Raw genomic sequence first — 23,917 nt, forward strand, 5'->3', positions numbered from 1 at the left:
GTATATATGGTAGATCAGCAGTCTTTATATTTATGTTCCTGGTTTCTTTTTATTATGTTTAAACTGAAAAATTGGATACAGTTTTTGTGGGGGCAGGAGGGAGTAATTTTACCAAAGGATGCTCTTTTCAGAAGCTAATTCAGACTCCTTTTGATATCTCTTGTATCCTCATTGAGGGATTAAAGAAATGTCAATTTAAGATGACTTTGTTTGAATACCTGATAGGGCTTGTCAGAAAGTATTCCTATTTGAAGATATTTTAAGAACGTGCCATGCTGGGTTACACCAAGGGGCCATCAAGCCCAGCATCCTGTTTCCAACAGTGGCCAATCCAGGCCATAAGAACCTGGCAAGTACCCAGGTTGTTGGTGTTATTATAAGGATTTGATTTGATTATGTGCAACTTTGTTTTTCAGAATTTTTATAGAAACACTATACTATATGTTATTAGAATATTTTATTATATTTGATTTTAATTTGTAAGCTTTTTGTACATCGCTCAGAGTCCTTGGATGAGCAATTAATACATTTAAATAAATATTTTGTGCCTGAAGAAAGGATGAATCATTTAATTTCACCCATTACAAATGTAGGAGGATAAAAAGTGGGTATTTTCTTGGCCAGTATGGACTTTTTTCCTGTACCTGTCTAAGAAAAGCATTCAAGGATTCATCCCGATAATCTGAGCCCATGCTGACACCAATGCAGTCTGAGATTCTCTCTCTCTTTCTGTTAGGTATATCTTTAATGATGTGGAATACGTTTATCGTGAAAAGGTTTTCTGCTGCTGCTTACCTAATGGACAAGGTAAGCATTGTACATTGTACAACGGCAATAACTGAGCCCTCAAATGAAATCTTTAAAGTGTTGCACATGTTGAATTTTGGAGCCCCTGCTAAATGGACAAATTGGACTCCATTTGGAAGCTTTATGGAGACAGGCAAGCTTCTGTATGCTCCATATTTATTTTGGTTTTCAGGAGTCTTTTGTGACCCAAGGTTCTGGGAACAGAACTGCTGGGTTTCCAAAATGTTGTTTTGATTGTGGTTCTGGAGTGATAACTGCCAGCAGTCTGCATCCATTAGAGAGGATGTGATTTTATAAATATTTTGCACCTCAATGTGTTTAACGCCTACATTTCCATGGTCTTTAAAAAGAAAACAGTGGAAGTTGTGATTCGGAGTTCTTTAGGATGTGACACAGTGTGCCTGTGACCACCAGGGTACAAGGGGCTTCGCTGACCTCTGAGGCTTATGCCAGCCTTTGAAGCCAAATTCATTAGGAATTACTGTCCATTAAGCTGCTTTTCACTGCCTGTTGTTGCCATAGACTGAAGGTGAGCTGGCCCCGAGAGCTTCAGTCAGCCACAGACAGACACAAACAGGCCAATGCAATACCATATGCTGTGGCCAGCGCACAGCTCAATACATGATTGGGCACATATTTTGGCTACTTGTCCATAACTCCCGATGCAAAACGGGGCTTAGTGCATCCAAAACACAAGTTTAATCGAACACGTATCTAATAGCAGTCATCACATGTAAATTCATGTTGATGAGGCTATTAGCTATTACCCTCCCAATGCAAAAAACAAAAAAAGTGCACCCGATGCACACATTTTTACTCTAAAAAATTAATGCCTGCCCCAGAGCAAGCATTAATTCTTGAGGAGCCCCAAAAGTTTACAGAAAGCAGAAAATACTGCTTTTCTGTAGTTCCTCCGACTTAATATCATGGCGATATTAAGTTGGAGGAACCAAAAAAGAACTGTAAAAAAAAAAAAAAAAAAAAAAAAAATTGTGCCAGCAGTCAGGTTAGGAAAACGGATGCTCAATAAAAGAGTGTCCATTTTCCTAACCCATGGCTGTGCACAGGTTAGAAAAATGGACGCCAACAGCCACCTCTCCTGTGCACCCAATGGCCAAGGTGGTGCTAGGGAACAAAATATTTCTAGTGCCTCCTTTTTACCATGGCAGCCCATTTAAATTTTAAATTGGGTGCCCAGGAGAAGTGGATCTGCATGCAATAAGAGAGCGTGCACTAAGTCATGAACGCCCGTTTAACGTATGCCAATATTGCATTGGCCTGAAAGTTAGATGTTTGCTGAACATAGCAAGATTGTGACTTTCCACAGACCCTGAAATAGCGAACCTTTTCTGTCCTCCTCTTATAGCATAGCTGTTTCTTTAGGAAAGAACCTTAAATATCTGTCTAGTGAGCGGTTGGGCACAGAGGTCTCTGAGACCAGATATGCTACATGATCTGATGCTCTCTTCCATCCTGTTATGGCACTGCATTTCCAAATTCCCTGTACGTACCAGGACCAGTCCAGACGGTGGGTTATGTCCCCCGTCCAGCAGATGGAGTCAGAACAGAGCTCGAGAGTGGCACCTCATAGGCTAGCGCACCCTCTGCTGGAGCTCAGTATCTTTCTGACTCCAGCAGATGTGAGTTGGGGAAACCAGAGCTTCCCCAGAGTGACAGGTTTTCGGACTTATTTTGCTCTTCTTTGAGTTTCTTCCTGTCATTTCTTCTTCTGTTAACAGGTTGGATCAAGTTAGTTTGGAAAAAAAAAAAAAAAAAAAAAAAAAGTTTTAAGACAAATTTTGTCAGGTTAATTTTTGAGGAGGCGTGCCTTCCGATTTCTATTCTGCCTCCTCCTGCGGTTCTTTACTCACGTTTGGGTAAGTTTGGTTTTTGTGCTTTTGCCTTTCAGCGTTTTCAGCCGGTGGCGCCGGCTTCTGCGATTTTGACTGTCAGTCCCGCGGCCCGGCACATCTCTCTCGGGCCTGGGCGCGCCGGCAGGGGTTGTTTCCCGCCGGTGCCTGAGGACTCTTCGGGCGGGTTGTGCAGGCCACTTCGGCCCCCCCGCGGTGCGATCTTCTTTCGGCCCCCCCCGAGGCGTCCTTCTCGCGCGGCGTGCCGATGCCGCGCTCTTTTCGTTGCGAGTCCTGCGGAGAGCAGGGGTCTCGTCTCTCGCGGGAGGGGGTTTGCCCGCGCTGCCTTCCAGAGGAGGAAGACGCCGCGCACGGCTCGGGTTCGCTCCCGACGCCCCCCTCCCCGCAGCCCGGGAAGCGTGGGCCGGCCATTTCCTCGCCGAGGGCGGGAATGGCGGCCATTTTGGAGGGGGATTCTGGCGCGGCAAACGCGCAGGAGGAGGATGCTGCAGCTCGGGGCGTACCGCGTCTCCCGCGTAGCTCCGAGGAGGGCCTGCCGATTCGTCTACCTCAGGAGGCCTCTACTTCGGGCGCGCCCCCCGGTCTGCCGTTTTTCTCCCCAGATTTCATTTTAAAAATGCATATGGCATATTTACAGGGTCTGTCAGATCCGGGGGGTGCTCCAGCAGGGCCTTCTCCTCCCAAGATCCCTAAGCTAGCCTTACCACCATCCGGGCCTCGGATTCCGGCTGGGGCAGTCCCAGGGACCTCTGCTCTGCCATCCCCGCCTCGTGCTGTGGGAGCGGCTTCCTCGACGGGAGGTGACCCTTCGGACCCTCCGGATCCGGCACAACTGGATGGCCAAGCGGAAGGCGACGACCCGCGCGCCTTACGAATCTTCCACAGGGAAGAGCTGCAGGATCTGCTCCAACAGACTCTGCAAGAGCTGGATTTGGATCCGCCGCCGGACCCTCCGGCACCGGTGGCCCCGGCGGTTGCTACGTGTTCAAAGAAAGGAGATCCAGTTCTAGCCGCCCTCAGGCCTCGGGCGAAGGCTTTCCCGGTACATGAATCCTTCCTGCAACTCCTCACGGGGGAATGGGACGCCCCCGAGGCGTCATTGAGGGTCTCCCGTGCCATGGAAAAATTGTATCCGCTGCCAGAGGATTTCTTGGATCTCGTCCGGTTTCCTAAGGTGGACTCGGCGGTATCAGCGGTGACAAAGAGGACGACGATCCCGGTCACTGGCGGGACGGCCCTACGCGACACGCAAGACCGCAAGCTGGAAACGTTCCTCAAGAAAGTGTTCGAAGTCTCGGCCCTAGGCATGCGTGCCGTCATGTGTACTTCGTTGACTCAGAGGGCTAGTCTGCTCTGGGTCCAGCAGCTCCTGACGTCTCAGCAGTTGCCTCCGGATGAGGCCGTCCAGGCCGACAGTCTAGAATCTGCCATCGCTTACGGGGCGGATGCTCTGTATGACCTCTTCCGTGTGCTGGCCCGCTCCATGGTCTCGGTGGTGGCCGCTCGGAGGCTGTTATGGCTTCGAAATTGGTCGGCGGACGCCTCTTCTAAGTCGAGTTTAGGATCACTGCCTTTTCGGGGTAAGTTTCTCTTTGGCAATGATCTGGATGAAATCATCAAATCGCTGGGAGAAAACTCAGTGCATCGTCTACCCGAGGATAGACAGCGACCCTATCGGGCGTTTGCCTCCACCAGAACCAGAGCTAGGGCACAGCGACGTTACAGGTCGTACCGGCAGCCGGGCCCTCGCGCAGCCCCCAGCAGGCCACAGCCTTGGTCGCGTTCCTTTCGCGGGCGGAGGCCCGCGAGAGAGGGCTCGGGGCAGGGGAATACCCCTGCCAAATCTACCCAATGATGCCAGAGCGGCCCACTCCTCCGGTCCCCCCATCGGGGGTCGACTCTCGGAATTCTTCGAGGAGTGGGCAAACATTACCGCAGATCAGTGGGTCCTGGACACCATCCAGCACGGCTACGCCTTGGAATTTGTCCGTCCGCCACGGGACAAGTTTCTCTTCTCCCCATGCGGCTCCGAGCTCAAGAGAATGGCGGTCCAGCAAACTCTGGACCGACTCCAGGATATAGAGGCTATTGTGCCCGTCCCCTTCGCCGAGGTGGGCTCGGGGCACTATTCCATCTACTTCGTAGTACCCAAGAAGGACGGGTCGTTCCGGCCCATACTGGATTTGAAGGAGGTCAACCGGTCCCTGCGGGTCAGCCGTTTTCGCATGGAGACACTGCGTTCGGTAATTGCCGCAGTGCACCGGGGGGAGCTCCTGGCTTCCTTGGATCTGATGGAAGCGTACCTACACATTCCCATACGCCCGGACCACAGGCGTTACCTTCGCTTCAAGATTCTCGGACAGCATTTCCAGTTTCGGGCCCTACCCTTCGGACTTGCGACGGCTCCGCGGACCTTCACCAAGATCATGGTGGTAGTGGCGGCGGCCCTTCGAAAGGAGGGGATCTTAGTGCATCCCTACCTGGACGACTGGCTGGTGCGGGCAAAGTCCTTCTCGCATGGACAAGCCTCGGTGGCCAGGGTCTTAGAGGTCCTGCGCTCCCTGGGCTGGGTCGTGAACCTCCACAAGAGTTCCCTCGTTCCGTCTCAACGCTTGGACTTCCTGGGCGCGACCTTCGACACGCAACAGGGCATGGTGTTCCTGCGGTCAGACAAGGCCCTCTCCTTAAGGGAGCACATATGTCAGTTCGCGTCCTTGACAGAACCCACCGCTTGGAATTATCTACAACTCCTGGGTGTGATGGCTTCCACGATCGACATGGTACCCTGGGCATTTGCACGCCTGCGTCCCCTGCAGGCGTCGCTGCTCTCTCGTTGGAAACCGGTCTCACAGGAGTATCAAGTGATTCTGCCTCTTCCTCAGGCGGCTCGGGACAGCCTCAAGTGGTGGTTGGTGCCGTCCCACCTGGCTCGCGGCGTTTCGCTCGAAATTCCCACCTGGGTGGTGGTGACCACGGACGCCAGCCTCGTGGGTTGGGGCGCCGTCTGCGACCGCAGCGCCACACAGGGCCTGTGGACCTCGGAGGAGTCTCGGTGGCCGATCAATCGCTTGGAGACCAGGGCGGTTCGACTAGCGCTCCAGCGTTTTCTCCCTTTGGTTCGGAACAGGGAGGTGCGGATTCTCTCCAACAACGCGACCACCGTGGCTTACATCAATCGTCAGGGCGGAACGAGGAGCGAGCACGTCTCCACCGAAACCACTCTCCTGATGGAATGGGCGGAACGCCATCTCGCCCGGCTCGCGGCCTCGCACATTGCCGGGGTGGACAATATCCAAGCGGATTACCTCAGTCGACAGCGGCTGGACCCCGGCGAGTGGTCTCTCTCCGACGACGCGATGGAACTCCTTGTTCGCCGCTGGGGGACTCCGCGACTGGATTTAATGGCGACGGCGGCCAACACCAAGGCCCCGCGCTTCTTCAGTCGCCGACGGGAGCGCGGCGCGGAGGGAGTAGATGCTCTCGTGCTGCCATGGCCAGCCGACCAGTTGCTCTATGTCTTCCCTCCCTGGCCCCTAGTGGGCAAGGTCATTCGCAGGATAGAGAACCACGCGGGCCTCGTGATTCTCGTGGCTCCGGAATGGGCGCGACGTCCCTGGTTCGCGGACCTGCTACTCCTGGCAGTGGACGGACCGATTCGTCTGGGTCATCACCCCCGGCTCCTGCACCAGGGTCCGGTATTTTTCGACCAGGCAGAACTCTTTTGTCTTGCGGCATGGCTTTTGAGCGGCGCCGCCTCCGTCGCAGGGGCTATCCGGAGGCGGTGATTTCGACGATGCTTAAGGCCCGCAAGACTTCCACTTCTGTTGCCTATGTTCGAGTGTGGAAAGTCTTCGAGTCCTGGTGTGCCACTCATGGGGCCCGGCCCACGGAGGCGACGGTTTCTCTAATCCTTCTGTTCTTACAGGATGGATTGGATAAGGGCCTCGCGTACAATTCTCTCAGAGTACAAGTAGCGGCCTTGAATGTTCTGCTACAGTCCACGACTTCTCTCCTTCTCCATCCGGACATCGCCCGATTTCTGAAGGGAGTGCAGCATTTCCGGCCTCCGGTCAGGGACCCCTGCCCGTCGTGGAATCTTAATCTAGTGCTCCGGGCCCTGGCGGGTGCTCCGTTCGAACCTCTCCAAGGTTCTACTCTCAAGGATCTCACCATGAAGACGGTTTTCCTCTTAGCGATATGCTCCGCTCGTCGTATCTCGGAACTGCAAGCGCTATCCTGCAGGGAGCCTTACCTACGTATTTCGGATGCCGGGATCTCGCTTCGTACAGTGCCTGCCTTCCTGCCGAAGGTGGTTTCTTCGTTCCATTTGAACCAGACGATTGAACTCCCGGCTTTCTCTCCAGAGGAGTCTCGGGCGCTCCGACACCTGGACATGAAGCGAGTGCTCCTCCACTACTTGGGGGTTACCAATGACTTCCGGGTCTCCGATCATCTGTTTGTCCTCTGGTCGGGACCTAAGAAGGGTGCCGCCGCGTCAAAGACGACCATTGCCCGCTGGATCAAGGATGCCATCTCGGCGGCCTACATTGGTTCTGGGCGGGATCCACCCAGGGGCGTCCGAGCTCACTCTACTCGCTCGCAGGCAACTTCCTGGGCTGAGTCTCGTTCCGTCTCGCCACAGGAGATCTGCCGGGCGGCGACATGGAAGTCGCTGCATACGTTCGCCAGGCACTATCGGTTGCACCTGGCTCCCTCGGGATCTGGCCACTTTGGCGATCAGGTCCTCCGAGCAGGGCTTTCGGGGGCCCACCCGGTTTAGGGAAGCTTTGGTACATCCCACCGTCTGGACTGGTCCTGGTACGTACAGGGAAAAGAAAATTATTCCTTACCTGCTAATTTTCGTTCCTGTAGTACCATGGACCAGTCCAGACGCCCACCACTCTGGGATTTAAGCTCCTGCTCGGGTTCTTGACTGTATAGCTGTCTTATTGTCTACTTTTCCTCGTCTACCTGGTTTTGTTCGAGGTTGCAGCTCCTCACAAGTTTGCCTGTTGCGACCTGGGTTGCTGGTCGCACCTGTTATTGTTTTTGATGTTTTCACTTCAGGTTCTTGATCCAACTTGTTTCTTTACCTGGCTATTTTCAGCTTTGTTATTCATGATACTGAGCTCCAGCAGAGGGTGCGCTAGCCTATGAGGTGCCACTCTCGAGCTCTGTTCTGACTCCATCTGCTGGACGGGGGACATAACCCACCGTCTGGACTGGTCCATGGTACTACAGGAACGAAAATTAGCAGGTAAGGAATAATTTTCTTTTCCATTTCATAAATTCTCTAATGTTAGTGTCAAACCTTTCACTTGTTCAAGTTCTGAGTAAAAAATTCTAATATTGTCCCGGCATGACAGGGTGTCCATATTCAGCTGCTGTACTACCGATCATACATAACCAGCTAACTAGTGGTATAGATTCAGCGGTGCAGCTATCTTTAAAGTTAGTCTGTTATTTATAATCAGCTAACTAGGACAGCCCTAAGGCCTGATCAGAGTTAGCCACAGAAGGTGACCAGCTAACTTCAAATATCCTTTAACTTTTCCGGCTAACTCGACCACTCCCCGAAACACTTCCTGGCCGCCCATGGAATGCCCCCAACTTATCCGGCTAAATTCTAGCTAGGTAACTAGTGACACAGCTAGAATGTAGCCGAATAAGGGCTGAATAAAGCTAGATAAGCCATTTAGACAGTTAACTATCTAAATGATGTTTAAATATGGACCTCCATGTTTATAACCTGAAATTCCTTATTTGTTAGGTTGGGAAAGCTCCAAAGGACAGATTATGCAGACGGGTAAGTGCACTTTTGATACAGATCAGAATTACAAGTGTGTTTTTTGTACAAGCAGCTAGTTATTTTTAGCCTGGATAAAACAGACAGATTACAGCAGACCAAAAACAGAACTCTTGGGTTCAGCTGAACATGTTTTACAATAGCTGCTCTATTTTCTCTCCAGTTTAATATTAATCAAAATGGATGTTGGTGGAGGTAGGAGCGGCTGGCTCATGACTATTGTGCAATAAGGTTACATGGTCGGCCTTCTTCAGGATCGTAGTCTCGGCCACCTTTAAGAGGTGCTGTGAGGCTTTTTCATATTTGGACAAGTTACCCCAAGGCTCTACTTAACATCATTTCAGAGGGCTGTTATTTAAAATTACAAATAATGTTTAAAAGACTGCATGTCCATGAATAATTGTAATATGAGTATTTTGCCTTGCCCATGTTTGATTCCTCAGTCTCCCCATTTAACCCAGTCATTGTAACAGTAGTCCTCCGAGTAAGGCGCATGGACCGTGGTTCCCTCCAAACCCATCATTCGTGAATACTTGATCCAGTTAGCTTCCTTCATAGTATACCCGGTCTCCCGCTGACTCAGCAGCAGCCAGAACACCACCCCCAAAAATCTCTATAAGTTAATTTTCTAAACTTATTAACATTTTGTGAAAAAGATCCCAAATTCATTTGAGTCTCTACCCAGACATGAAGCAGCTCTGAGCTAAATAGCAAACCTTCAGCAGCTTACAGTCCCCAGGGAAAAAGAGAATTACACTTTTGAGTGTCCGAACAGGTCAGAATCTACCATTGCAGTACACTATTTCACTTCAATTCCAGCTCAGTCCTGAGTCTCCTCTGACAGTTGCACTGATTTATTCCCAATTTTGTGGTGGAACTTTTTCATCTGGAGACAGAACTGGAAACACCAAACTAAATCACTGGGTACCCATTACAGAGGTCAGTGGTGAGGTACTCAGCTGTTAGTGCTTTAGCCTAAGTGGCAGCCAAAACTGTGTCAGTAAAATGCCATCCTTATGTCTCATGAGTAAAATGCATCTAAAATCTCTTCCAGAAGAATCTGGCTAGTTGAATTTTTTTTTTTCAATAGGATGTAGGAATGAGTGACACTGCAATGACTTCATTCCTTGGGTCTTGCTGCGATCTCCTCCAGACATTGATGGAGGTAAGACACGTGCCAGTCCAAGAGAAGATAAGTGACAAAAGAAACATCACATTAAAAAGAGCAATCAACTAAAATAATGCAGTCAACTTAATTCTTAATCTGTGTAGCCAATTTGTGTTCAAACTGTACTTACATCACAAATATATATAACACAATTTATACAAGATGGATGTGGATGGTAAAGAGAAACCAATCTTGCTTTCTGTTACTCATCCCTGACTATATTTGTTGGAGTCAAGAAGCAGCTTTGTGCATTACAGAATTGAGGAGTTAGTTACATATAAAGAGAGCGGTTTTACTTTGAAAAGGTCGTGCTGACCAGGTAAAATTTAAATTTTCCCATTCGTATTGACAGCTTGCATTAGAAAGACTTAAGCCCACATGTAGGCATTTCTGGTTGGAAGGGAAGATTGTATGTTTCTTGTGGGCCTGACACTATTCTCTGCATTGGTGTACCAGGCTGATGTTCATTGCGACGAGATGCAGGCACCATTGCTGGATACGGAAGACGTGTGGATGTCGGTGGAAGGCCCTTCCTCAATAGTGGAGATAGCCCTAGAGCAGAAACACATCCACTACCCATTGGTGGAGCATCATTCTGTGTTGTCTTCTGTCTTGTATGGAATAATGAGATTCTCACTGAAATCCGTTAAGCCGCTGGCGCTCTTTGATAGTAAGGTATGACTTAAGATTTTGTGTTTCCTCTGCTCTCTTTCTTTTTACTCTTTCCCTTGACTTCATCAGGAAGCATAACCTTGAGATTTTTTTTCTAGTTTCTCAAGTTCTTACTGTAAACCCTGCAGAGCTGGTATCGCTTCCAGTGCGACTCTTAAACTAGCACCAGGTGGTATTATAAGAGCTCATCCTTAGAAATTGTGTGTGATATTTCAACGCATAGACAGTTCCAGTTTATGTCACCATTTTCATATATATAATTAGATTTTTACAGCGGGTAGACTCAAGGGATTTCCATTCACAATGGAGAATAACTTGCCCTTTAGTTGACTGGTCATTTGATCTGTATTTAGACCACTGATTCTTGACACATTTCCTCTCACTGATACCTACTAAGGCAATGACACAACTCCCTCCCTCTTTCCGTTATTCTCAGACTGTGGTCACTCCCTCTACAGCAGTGGTTCTCAACCTTTTTACCATTGTTATGCACCTGGTGGACAACTCTCACATGTAACACACTGCTCATTACAATCCACAGTGCAAATTTTAAAAAAATGGCCCTGTATTACTTTTATGGTTATGCCAGGTTCTTGTGGCCTAATTTGGCCTCTGTTGGAAACAGGATGCTGGGCTTGATGGATCCTTGGTCTGACCCAGCATGGCAATTTCTTATGTTCTAAGAGTGCTCTTTCTGAACAGAAATTACATAAAGAGTAAACCTCCCATACCAGCACTCAAAAGTAACCACCTTACCTAAGAAAAGGCAACACTGAAAACGTTACACCAGGCCTTAAAACTCTAATACTCTTCCTATTAGGAAAACAGAACCAGCCAGGCTGCTATAGAGCCCTACACAGAAATTCATGCCAGCAATACCTCACCTCAGTCACATGTGCAGACTCTCACCTAACAAAGAATAGAGAGACTAAAGTATAAATGGAAACATGCAGACAAAAGCTGAACTGGAAACCTCAACAAGCCAGAGACTCTGTATGCAGAGCAACAGAGGAAAAAGAAAAATCGCCAGTCTTCAGAAAACAAACCAAAAAATATAAAATCAATAGCAATAAAACCATAATAATAAAAGAACAGAATTCAAAACAGCCGATTTATTTATTTGTTGAGTTTTATATACCGTCATTCGGTAGAGCCATCACAACGGTTTACAAAAATACATTTTTCTTAGCAGTTGTGTAACAGAAAAGCAATGTGAACGTTATACATTTTCTTAGCAGTTGTACAACAGTAAAAACAATTTGAACAATATCAGAAATAAGCATATCAAGTCCAGAGAGCATTATTAGGTTGGATGAGGAGGGTATGCAGGTTCAGGGTGAAGAGAATGTATTAAGAGGGTTACAACTGAGAGTTCAGTTGAGAGTTGGGATGATCAGACGTCTGAAGGTCAATGTAGAATTTGCAGAACATTAGTGTTTTTAGGTCTTTTGATGAATGGAATACCCAATAATTAAAACTTATAGAAAAAAATGTATAGACACCAATAAATATTTTAAAGCAGCAGTCACAAAGACCCAATAATTAAAAATAATAAAGATAAAAAATGCTCTGCTCTCCCTGAGGGCTAGATTCATCAAACTATCTCATGCGATAGGAAGAGGGGCGTGTTTTATGGTAATAGCTTATTTATCGCCATGTGCACTATCTGAGCGCTTCGCATAGGTATCACCGCAAAGTGAGAGAGAGAGGTAGAGAGTCCATCAAGCTAGGTTGAGAGAACATTGTACAAATCTCATCCTTGTGTGAGTTTCCTCACTCCGAAGGACATCAAATCTTCACAAGAGTGTACTGTTCTGGGCTCTAGTTTTGATTGGGTGATGCACTCTCAGCTGTGAGTACATACACACTCTGTGGTTTGAAGACCTGTCCCTGTACAGACTGTGGGCTAGTACATAGGCCACTGTATGTAATATTATAATTGCGCAGACATCATTCACCTGAGTTTGTGTCCCAGGTGTCTAGGTACAGGTCATAGATTTCTCTGTTTGTTGTGATTCTCATATACAACTCTTTCCCCGTACAACTAATACATGAATAGCTTTTTTTTCTCTCTTAGGGCAAAAATGCTTTTTTTAAGGACCTGGCTTCTATACAGTTGCTACCCAGTGGAGATATGGACCCTAATTTAATATGTTTACGACAACAGGTACATGGACGTTGTTTGCTTGGGTTTTTGTTTTTCATTTTAAAGGGGATGCAAGTTTTTAAACAAATTAAATCAATGCCACTCTTTTTAATTCCCGCTCCAAGTTTTTAATGAAGGTTGTCAGTGCAGCAGTTCAGGTACAACACCAGACCAGAACCCCAGCAGTTGCTTCAGAAGAGGTGCCTGCCCTGCTTGCCGGGAAGGATCTGGATTGGCCAGAATTAGCTGTGGAAATGGCCCAGCATCTTCAAGTCAATGAGGATGTGATCAGGCGTCACCATGTGTGTGAATTATATAGCTATGGAATGGATCATCTGGGAGAAGAGGTAATTCTACATTTTTTAGTTACAATGTATTAAAGAATTGAGAATGAGATCGAACACCTAATTTGCAAGCTCCATATTTACTGCCTCTTTCCCTCTACCGTTTTTCTGTTTCCTTTATCCTATCCTCAATCCTTCACTTGTACTTTTTTTTTCTCCAATGCAGAAAATTGTTGCCTTGACATTAGTGTGCTGCATGCTATTCTGCTGCATAGAGACATCCGCTAGATCTACTGAGTTTGGGGCTGTGAGCTGACATGCTAACCCCCCCCCCCCCCCCCAGCTCTCATGAGTTTCTGTTTCAAAAGAAAATCCATGAGAAGAGGTGTAGGGCTGCTGCAGGACTGTAGGCGTGCACTGGCACAGTTCTCCCACCACCTCTCTGTCTGCTGCTCATACCCCTGTCCAAGTATTCCTGGATCAACTGATGCACTGGGCAGGTGGGACATCCCCAGATGATGTCCCCCTCCAATGACCCAACTATGTAAGAACACAGGAAAACCCCTACAGCTAAAGTAGCTGTGCAGAGTACTGGCACTCTGTTCCCCCTCCTCTGACGAGATTATTGGTGCACCCTGGGCAGTCACCCATCTCACTTACCCTTTTCAATGGCCCTGCCACGTCCTGCCATCACCTCATACCCAAATCCTACCACCTCCTTCCAGTCTGTGCATGTTTTTATACATAGTGAAGATAGTGTGTGTTCCTGCAGATGTTTATTATTGAAAAGTAAACTGGTACTGAAATATGATTATAAAGCTCAATCACTATCTTTATCACTGCATTAGTATGGGGAACTTTGGGAGACATGAAAGTTAAATAAATGTAAAGCCACCTAGGTACAGAAAACAGGAAGGCCCTGACGCAGGAGCTTACAACCTTTGTGCTTTAGAAAATGGATGTTCCCGGTACGTATCCGGATCAGTCCAGACTCCTGGGTTTATGCATCCTTGCCAGCAGATGGAGACAGAGAAAGTTCAACTGACACTGCTTCATAATACCTGGTGCCACCTGCAGTTCCTCAGTATTTCTCTGTCTCCAGCAGATGGTGGCTGGTGCAAAAACCTGCAGTTCTACAGTCGGTTAAGTTCTTTTTTTTCTGAGCCTTCTTCCCAGGGGTTAGGATCCCTGTTTGGACGAGGTACGCTTGCTCCTTGTTGGTCCGTGGGGTATAACTCTGGTGGTCCAGATCCCTCCTCTTCATGAGGTCGTTTAGGCGGCTCTGGGCTCAGGTCGTGGGGTTTTGTTCCCCCACTGCTTTCCTTTGAGTCTCTCCCTCTCCTTTCTTCTTTTTGGCTGTTCTGAGCTGGACAGCTCTGTTACAGGTTTAGGAAAGGGGAGCCTTTGCTGTTTTTTGTGATTAAAGTTAAATTAAAAAAAAAAAAGTTGCAGAAAGGAGCAGCTTGAGCGGTAAGGCCTCCAGGGTTTCCCCCTTCATATGATCGGTTGGTGGCACTGCTCAAGCTCTTTTGCTCTTCCCTGGGGCTTGGAGGGTGTTTCATGTCCCGCTGGCAAGGGCGATGGTGCGTGGCTCAGCATGCTGTGCATGTGAAACGGTCCCAGCATGTTTAAGCTGCGCTGGGCTTTGCCTAAGTTTTGGGAGGGGGGGGGTGTGTGAAGGGTCTTCTCAGCCTCCGATAGCCACGAAACGCCAGAAGATCGGTGTCAACTCGATCGCCGCAAGGAGTATTGACAATGACAGTTCAAAGCGCATCGGGCCTGCTGGCTCCCTCAATGCGGGAGCGGCGGCCATTTTGGGTTCTCGGACACTTTTGCCCCTGCCGTCAGAGGGGGAGGGGGATCTTCCTCCAAGACTTCCCCCGTCCATCCGGGTCCCATGGAGGGGCAGGGGGCACAGAGGAACAGCTGTGCTGGATTTGCCTGCTTCAGGGGGTGGTGGGGGATCGGGTCCCCCCTTTTCCATCGGCTCCCCGCTCTTTTTCCTCTGAATTTATTCTACTGCTCCATCAAGCTTATTTAGCACAGCAGGAAGGGATGGGATACCAGCAGACGGGGCTGGCATACCTGGCTCTGTTCCTGATGGCTTCCGAATTCATGGCTGGGCCCAGGGTGCAGCGCTTGTTAGAACCAGGAAGGGTGATGACTCAGCTGACTGTTGGGTTCCTGGAGACCCCCAAGGATATGGAGGTAGCATTGTCAGGAATTCAGGGTGCTGATCAGAAGGTGACTGATATAGCCCCAGGGGAGGACATGGAGGCTCTTCCGGTTTAGGAGGGGGTTGACCCCAAGATTCTCCGTTTGTTTCGGAGGGAAGAGTTGGGTCCTCTGATTCCTCAAGGTCTTGAGGAGCTGGGGCTGAAGATCCCTCAGGAAGATTTGGACATGGATGGGGCAGATGCAGTCCTCGATGGCCTTAGGGGCCCCTTGACTACGTTTCCTTATCATAAGCCCGTGAAAAAATGGTGGATTGTGAATGGAGTACTCCCAACTCCAGCTTAAGAGTGGGAAGAGCAATGTTGAAGCTTTATCCCTTGCCTGAGCAGACATTAGAGCTTTTTTCTCTACCAAAAGTGGACGCGACAGTTTCAGCAATCACAAAGAAGACGACTATCCCCGTTGCGGGTGCCACAGCTTTGAAGGATGTTCAGGATCGGAAGTTGGAGATCCATGCCAAAAGAATCTTTGAGGTGTCTGCTTTGAGTCTTCAGGCCGCCATTTATTCCAGCTTCATGCAAAAAGCATGTCTGTGCTAGATGCGATTTCAGGACGCACAAGCGAAGTCTGGTGACGAGGAGGAGCTTAACACAGAACGCTTGAAGGCATTGATCATGTGCGTAGCAGATGCTTTGTACGATTTGGTGAGAACTTCATCTCTTATTATGGGATCCACGGTGTCAGCCAGGTGGTTATTGTGGCTGCATAATCGGTCAGCGGATGCATCTTCCACATCCCAGTTGGGTTCACTACTTTTGAAAGGGTATCTTTTATTTGGTGAAGACCTGGAGCAATTGATGAAACAACTGGATGAGAATAAGGTTGCTGGAGGACAAGCCTAGAAGCAAGCAGGCTTTTCAGTCTCATGCGCATTTTTGAGAAAGCAGGTGGTCTTGTGATCCAAGAGGTGCGCCAGCGTTGCAGAAGCAATTCTTTCCTCATGCTCAGGCCTTGGGACAGTCCTTTCATGGAGGTCATAGGCCTTTAGAGCTTCCACAGGAGGTGGAGCTATAGGGGCAAAATTCTCACAATGAGGTGAGGCCATTCCACTCCAGCGTTCCTTTATTTGGGGATTGCCTAGCTCGATTTTACAGGGAGTGGACCAAGATCACTCAGAATCAGTGGATTCTCAGTGTAATAAGAGATGGCTGCACGTTGGAGTTTGCGCGTACCGTTCGCGACTTCTTTCTAGTCTCCCTCTGCGGGTCATTAGAAAAGCATCGGGCAGTTTCAGAAGACTTTAGACAGGTTGCAGAGCTTAGGGGCGTAGTTCTGGTCACTCTGAACGAACAGGGCAAGGGTCAAAACTCCATTTACTTTGTAGATCCAAAGAAAGAAGGCACCTTTCGCCCCATTCTGAACTTGAAACGAGTAAATGTAGCATTAAAGGTTCCAAGATTTTACAAGGAGACCTTTACAAGGTGATTGTGGCAGTGCACAACCAAGAGTTTCTGGCTTCTTTGGACTTGACGGAGGCGTACCTGCACATTCCCATTCATCAGCATCACCAGTGCTTTCTGAGATTTATGGTGCTGGGTCAGCATTTCCAGTTTCAGGCTCTTACCTTTTGGGCTGGCCACGTCACCACGCACCTTCGCCAACGTCATGTTGGTAGTGGTAGCAGCTCTTCGGTACGAGGGGTGCAGATACACCCTTATCTCGATTGGCTCATCAAGAGTCGGAAGCCAGGTGTCGCACCATGGTGCAAAAGGTGATTCATATCCTGGAATCTCTAGGTTGGATGGCTCTTCCACCAGGCTTACCCTGTGAGTCTAGTCAGGCTTACCCTGACTAGACTCACGCATGCCCCCCACCTGGCCGCCAACTATTGACCTCCGTATTTATCAGTTATCTATCTGTTATTCATCAGTTACCAGTTATCTTACTAAATTGTTAATTATCTAGTTATTATTTTCAGGCTCCCTTTATAGCCTACTTGAACTGTAACACTCTTTTGTTGCACAAGTTTCCACTAGTTGTCCTATTTCCCCTGCTCCCTGTTCTTTGTACCTTTCCAATCTTGAGTTTTAATGTAAACAGACATGATGTGCCTACTAATGTCGGTATAGAAAAACTGTTAAATAGATTAAATAAATGGTGAATCTGACAAAGAGCCACATGAACCCGTCTCTGACTATCTGGGAGCTCAGTTCGATATGAGGCAGAGCAAGGTCTTCCTCACGGAGGAGAGAGTATGCAGGTTACAGAAGCAAGTTTGGCACTTGTTAGCATTGAGGGTACTCCGAGCCTGGGATTTTTTGCAGGTTCTGGGGTCCTTGGCTTCCACGCTGGAGTTAGTATGCGGGCCTTTGCACATATGAGGCCACTTCAGAGGGCGCTGTGGGCGAGGTGGAATCTGTTATCGGAGGCCTTTCATCAGCCTGTGTCTCTTGATGCTCTGATTCGGGACAGTCTGTCTTGATGGCTACAGGCATGTGATGTCGATCTGGAGGTCCTGAATTGGGTAATTATTACTACAAATGCCAGTCTCTCTGGATGGGAGGGCAGTATGCCAGCGACAGTCAGCCCAGGGCACTTGGTTGTCGGAAGAAGCCTCGTGGTCTATCAATCATTTGGAGACCAGAGCAGTGCGGTTGGCGTTACTTGCCTTTCTGCCTTTGGTTCAAGGCTGCTCAGTGTGAGTTTTGTCGGACAGTGAGATGACTGTAGCATACATCAATCGACAGGGAGGCACCAAGAGTCGAGGGGCAGCACAGGAGGCTCAAGAGTTGATTTTTTGGGTGGAACAGCACATGGCTCAGATAGTGGCATCTCATATCACGGGGGTCGAAAACGTCTAGGTGGATTTTCTCAGTTGCAAAATGCTGGATCCAGGAGAGTGGGAATTGGCAGAATTGGCGATGCAGCTCATCCGAGAGAGGTGGGGCTGTCCTCATTTGGATCTGATGGCGACTCGACTCAGTGTTGACTTAGAGAATAGCCACTGCTATTATTAGCAACAGTAGCATGGGATAGATTTAGTTTTTGGGTACTTGCCAGGTTCTTATGGCCTGGATTGGCCACTGTTGGAAACAGGATCTGGGCTTGATGGACCCTTGGTCTGACTCAGTATGGCATGTTCTTATGCGAAAGCACCTCGTTTTTTCGGCCGAAGAAGGGAATACGGAGCCGAGGGAGTCTATGCTTTGGTGATACCTTGGCCTCGGGTGATTCTACTTTACATATTCTCTCCTTGGCCTCTAGTAGGCAATATTTTGCATCAGATAGAGAAGCATCCAGGGGGATGTGGTGTTGGTAGCCCCAGGGTGGTCATGTCGGCCGTGATTTGTAGATCTGGTCAACCTAGCAATGGATGGACCGATACATTTCAGTCACCTTCCTCGTCTTCTTCGGCAAGGCCCCATATTTTCAGACCAGGCAGATCGCATTTGTCTAGCGGCTTGGCGTTTGGGATGAAGAGGATACCCGGAGGTGGTTATAACTACTCTTCTACAAGCTAGACGGACGTCAACTTTGTTGTCATATGTTCAGGTCTGGAAGGTCTTTGAGGCATGGTGCATGACTGAAAGAGTACAGGCCTTGTGGTCTTTGTTGTATCACATTTGTCTTTCCTTCAATATGGTTTAGTCAAAGGCCTGACTTTCAACTCACTTAGAGTGCAGGTAGTGGCTTGCTTATGAGGGAAAGTTGAAGGGTAAAAGTTATCTTCCTATCCCAATGTGCTTAGGTTTATTCAGAGTAGTTAAATCACAAGCAGATTGTGATAAATTGCAGGAAGACTTTATAAGACTGGAAAATTGGGCATCGAAATGGCAGATGAAATTTAATGTAGATAAGTGCAAGGTAATGTATATAGGGAAAAATAACCCATGCTATAGTTACACATTGTTAGGTTCCATATTAGGAGCTACCACCAAAGAAAGAGATCTAGGCGCCATAGTGGTTAACACATTGAAATCATCGGTTCAGTGTGCTGCGGCAGTCAAAAAAGCAAACAGAATGTTGGGAATTATTAGAAAGGGAATGGTGAATAAAACGGAAAATGTCATAATGCCTCTGTATCGCTCCATGGTGAGACCGCACCTTGAATACTGTGTACAATTCTGGTTGCCGCATCTCAAAAAAGATATAATTGCGATGGAGAAGGTACAGAGAAGGGCGACCAAATGATAAAGGGGGATGGAACAGCTCCCCTGTGAGGAAAGACTAAAGAGGTTAGGACTTTTCAGCTTGGAGAAGAGATGGCTGAGGGGGATATGATAGGAGGTGTTTCAAATCATGAGAGGTCTAGAATGGGTAAATGTGAATTGGTTATTTAGTCTTTCAGATAATAGAAAGACTAGGGGACACTCCATGAAGTTAGCATGGGGCACATTTAAAACTAATCGGAGAAAGTTCTTTTTCACTCCATGCACAATTAAACTCTGGAATTTGTTGACGGGGATGTGGTTAGTGCAGTTAGTGTAGCTGTGTTTAAAAAAGGATTGGATAAGTTCTTGGAGAAGTCCATTACCTGCTATTAATTAAGTTGACTTAGAAAATAGTCACTGCTATTACTAGCAACAGTAACATGGGATAGACTTAGTTTTTGGGAACTTGCCCGGTTCTTATGGCCTGGATTGGCCACTGTTGGAAACAGGATGCTGGGCTTGATGGACCCTTGGTCTGACCCAGTATGGCATGTTCTTGTGTTCTTAAGGTTTGTAATTCATGTCACTCTATTGGTTCTCTCTGACACTGAGTTTATTGACTCATTCACTTGGAGCCATCCTTTTCTGCCAGCAAAATATCCTAGATGAAACAGGTATTGAGGAACTTCTTTTTCTCAGCAGACTTTGAAAGCACACATCAGCCACAAGATAGATTAATAGAGTCCACTGTGTACCCTCTTTTCATTTTTCAAATGAAGCTTGAATTATAATAGCCTCTACTGTAGCCATGAATTAGTTCAGGGTGGATCTTTGCATTATGCACTTAACTATTCTTACTAGTGTTGAGCCAGCACAGGCCTTCAGAGCAGAACCTTGTTCTAAGTAACATGGCTGTTAAATTGAAGGACAACATAAAGGTCATTTTATTGACATTCTTCAGTAATCTTGTGTGGGGCAGTGTGTAGGTGTCAATATGGGGAAGGCAAAAAGAAACAGTCAACCAGGGCTAGGGATACTGGAAACTGTCATTGCAGTGGCCAGGCTAGGTGAAGAGTGGGAATTAAAGTAAGGTAGAAGCTGCAGGAAGTTGTCACTGAAGGCTCATGAGGCCGGTTACCATTGAGCTGGAAGCTCAAAGGACCAGGAGCAAATTACCAGGCTACAGCTGTGTCCCACCCCTCTCTCTTTCCTTATACTTCCACATACGTCTGTCGTAAAGCCTGTGTACCGAAGGTGTTGGAAGGAAGCCTGAGGGCTAGATACGGTGGATTTGTCTAGAAAGTTAAGCAAAAGTGTGAATATTCACAGCGTGAGTGTAGGGCAAGGAATGGCTTGCCTGTAGCTGCAGCTTCTTGTTTGTACTAGTGTTTGGTGATGGGGATTGTTTCTGAAGAGTGTTTCTCGGCTGTGTGTGTTCGTAAACACCATCTTTGTGTTGTGAACCCAGAAACGAGCGGAGTTGGTGGATTACATGGCAGCTGTGAAGCACAGCAGAGGCTCTTCCTGTGCATTCTGGAAGGGTCTCTGAAAGAGAGCAGGAAGCCGAGTGTAAATTCTTACCTTAGCAGCGTGTGTTTTGTTTTTAGGCTGTTCTTCAGGTGCACGACCTGGAAGTGCTGGCGTCCCAGTTGTTGGTGCTGACAGGACAGCGCCTGGCCTATGCGTTACTACACACACAGACAAAGGAGGGAATGGAGCTGCTTGCCAGGCTTCCCCCAACCCTCTGCACATGGCTGAAAGCCATGGTAAGTGATCCTTTCATTTCAAAACGGAAACACAGATTAGCCACTATTGTAAATCTGTTTTTCCTTAGTGGCATGGAAAGAGGACATTTAAATATTTACAGATTGTGTTTTAAAAAGAAACCAAATGGGAAAACCAACATTTGACCCGTTTCAGGTTTAGGTCAGTTTCTCTCGACTGTATTTAGTAAAGGTTTTCTCCCCATCTACCGATGGACAATGTTACAAAAAGATTTTTAGCTGCCTTTGAAGCTGCTGCATAAAGGGATATAAAACATGGAATAGCTTTTGTAAGCCTGACCCATGAAATACCAAAATATACCTGCTCTTTGTTCAGTTAAATACATAAGTATTTAAACTGCTTTAATCTGGACTAGATGCCACCAAAACAATGAACCTATGAATAAAATGGGAACAGTATGACAAGGAGCACACCAGGGAATAAACTCATGTTCTGATAAATGGCAGCGGAAGCGCTGCCGATCCTTAAGAGATACTGTGAATGAAAACAAGATGAGAGACGAATGACACACCATGTCTTGACTTAGATTGTAAGCCCACTGGAGACAGAGAAATGTCTGCAGTACCTGAATGTACTCCGCTTTGGAAATGCCTGAAAAAGCAGCATACAAATAAATAATAATATAACATGGAAAACAGCAGCCCTGCTTATATGTTTCAGCCCAAAGAGGTCTCTGATAGCGTTCAATCTCAGGCCTGGATTTATCAAAATGCACTACATATCGCATGTGATAGGAAAAGGGGTATGTTTTATGGTAATAGGCAGTTTATTGCAATTTGTGCTAATACCTATGCAAAGCGCAAATTGCGATAACTTTTTCACACTTTGAGATAAGTGCCAGAATTGTGTTTCCTACATACAACCACTGGGGGGACCATGTTTAGTAGTTTTAAGCTCCTGGAGAGCCAGCCTAGCTATCTAGGCCCCCCTACAACCACTAGGAGGGGGGGGAGAGAGAGAAAGAGAGCATGCCTAGCCATAATGTCCCCTCCCTAGATAGGTATTTATATCTCTATGGGAGGCCCGCCTAGTCACTCGAGGTGAGATTTAGATATTAGTGTAGGGGTTAGGGGCCACTTTGACATTCAAAGTGAGACATGCGAACAGAACGGGGCTCTCTTGTGAAGATTTGATGACCTTCGGAGTGAGGAAACTCACCCAAAGATGAGATTTGTGCAATGTTCTCTCAGCCTAGCTTGATGTTACCCAGGTAGAGTCCATCAAGCTAGGCTAAGAGAACATTGCACAAATCTCATCTTTGGGTGAGTTTCCTCACTCTGAGGGTCATCAAATCTTCACATTAGAACACTGTGCTGTTTGTACGTCTCATTTTGAATGTCAAAGTGGCCCCTAGCCCCCACACTGATACCTAAACCTCACCTTGAGTTACTAAGCGGGCCTCCCATAGAGATATAAATGCCTACCTAGGATGAGAACATTATAGCTAGTCTCTCTCTCTCTCTCTCTCTCTCCCCCCCCAGTGGTTGTAGGAGGGCCCAGATAGCTAGGCTAGCTCGCCAGGAGCTTAAAACATCGCAACGCATTAGCCCTATCACAAGGCATTTACGTAAATGAAAAAGGTGTAGTTAAAATTCGCGTTAAAGCCGTGCGATATGGCTTCACACAACTGTGAGCCCAGCCCACTTGGCCACAAATCCCGCCCCAATATCCTCCCCTTTTTCTCATTTGCATTGCACCATGCATTATAATGCTTTCGCAAGCGTTAATGGCATTTTCGTACGCGTTAAGGTGTTTTTGCATGCGAAAAACGCCTTAACGTGGGCGAAAACGCCATATAGCACTTTGATAAATGATCCCCTTAGATTGCAAGTTAGGCTGAAGAAAGAAATTCAGCATGACTACATACTTTCACTTTGCCAGCAGCTGACTATATAAAGTGTGCATGCACCACTATTGGGGTTTCCTTTGCACTATAAGTTGCAATCTAAAACATGCTCTTATGTTGAAACACATCAGGGCCTCTGCTTTCGGTAAAGCCTTTTATGTGTTTCAGCTGCTCGAGAGCTTGGCTTCATACAAGCTCTCTCATTGGGATTCCTGCACCTTCTGCTCTCACTCACAGACTGCGAGTTTATCCCCAATAAATACACTCCTTTGGCATTTGTTCATCGGGGGCATCATTTCTCTTTTAGAGTCACTTTCGAATCTATAAGAAAGATGCTTAGTACATCCGGTCCTCAGCTTGTACATTTCAGAACTAAAGCAGTAACTATCTAGAGTCTTCAGCTTCTCAGCTTGCCTGTTTCTTTGCTCTTCTCGTCTTTCTGGATCTGCCATGTATCAGTCTGTGTGGACTTCTGTTGAGAATCAACACAGAGCACCCCTTTCTGCATTCAGATTCATAATAATAATAATACCTTCATCATCCCTTAAACCACTTCAAATACTGCAGAACTCAGCTGCCAGAATCCTTACAGGAAAAAAAAGAAATGAGCACATAACACCCATTTTGACCTCTCTTCACTGGCTACCTATTTCTTCGCGTATTACTACAAATCAATGTCCATCATTCACAAAATCCTAAACTATGATCTCCATGGACTAAAAGATTTAAACATAACCCCACAAAATCCACAAAGAAACCTACGCTCTAACAACGCAGGATACTTAAACATCCCCACCATCAGAGACGCTCATCTTTCAACTACACGAGAGAGAGCATTTTCCATCGCTTCCCCCAAAATTTGGAACACCCTACCTAAAGCCCTGAGAACCCAGCACAACCTGAAAACATTTTAAAAAAGACCTAAAAACATTTTTATTCCGCAAATTCTATTCTCACTCTGACGCCTGATCATCCCAGCTCTCAACCAAACGCGAATACATAATCCTCTTTCTTCCTGCTCTCCTGATGTACCCCCGTACCCTCCCTTTCTACCCCTTCCTGCTCTCTGACTTGATACGTTAAATTTTATGAAAATGTTCTCCTCACTTTTCTGTTATACATCTACTAAGAAAAATGTTTATTGTGCACAAAGTTTCACTGTGCCCAACTACTATGATAATTGCATATTTTGTATGATAATTGCAT

The 23,917-nt window shown here is 47.2% G+C and overlaps 1 protein-coding gene across 1 annotated transcript in view; it reads left to right on the top strand.

Moving 5' to 3' along the window:
• The first annotated feature begins 298 nt into the window (after positions 1-298).
• LOC115082507 (rab3 GTPase-activating protein non-catalytic subunit-like) overlaps positions 299-23,917 on the top strand; it is a 29,898-nt gene continuing 6,279 nt past the window's right edge. Inside the window, exons 1-7 of the mRNA XM_029586734.1 lie at positions 299-807; positions 8,449-8,484; positions 9,575-9,649; positions 10,109-10,327; positions 12,402-12,491; positions 12,596-12,817; positions 20,688-20,846. Coding sequence (XP_029442594.1) covers positions 691-807; positions 8,449-8,484; positions 9,575-9,649; positions 10,109-10,327; positions 12,402-12,491; positions 12,596-12,817; positions 20,688-20,846 — 918 coding nt within the window. The 5' untranslated portion in view covers positions 299-690. The remainder of the gene's footprint in view (positions 808-8,448; positions 8,485-9,574; positions 9,650-10,108; positions 10,328-12,401; positions 12,492-12,595; positions 12,818-20,687; positions 20,847-23,917) is intronic.

This window comes from Rhinatrema bivittatum, unplaced genomic scaffold, assembly GCF_901001135.1.
Source record: "Rhinatrema bivittatum unplaced genomic scaffold, aRhiBiv1.1, whole genome shotgun sequence".
NCBI classification, from domain to species: Eukaryota; Metazoa; Chordata; class Amphibia; order Gymnophiona; family Rhinatrematidae; genus Rhinatrema; species Rhinatrema bivittatum.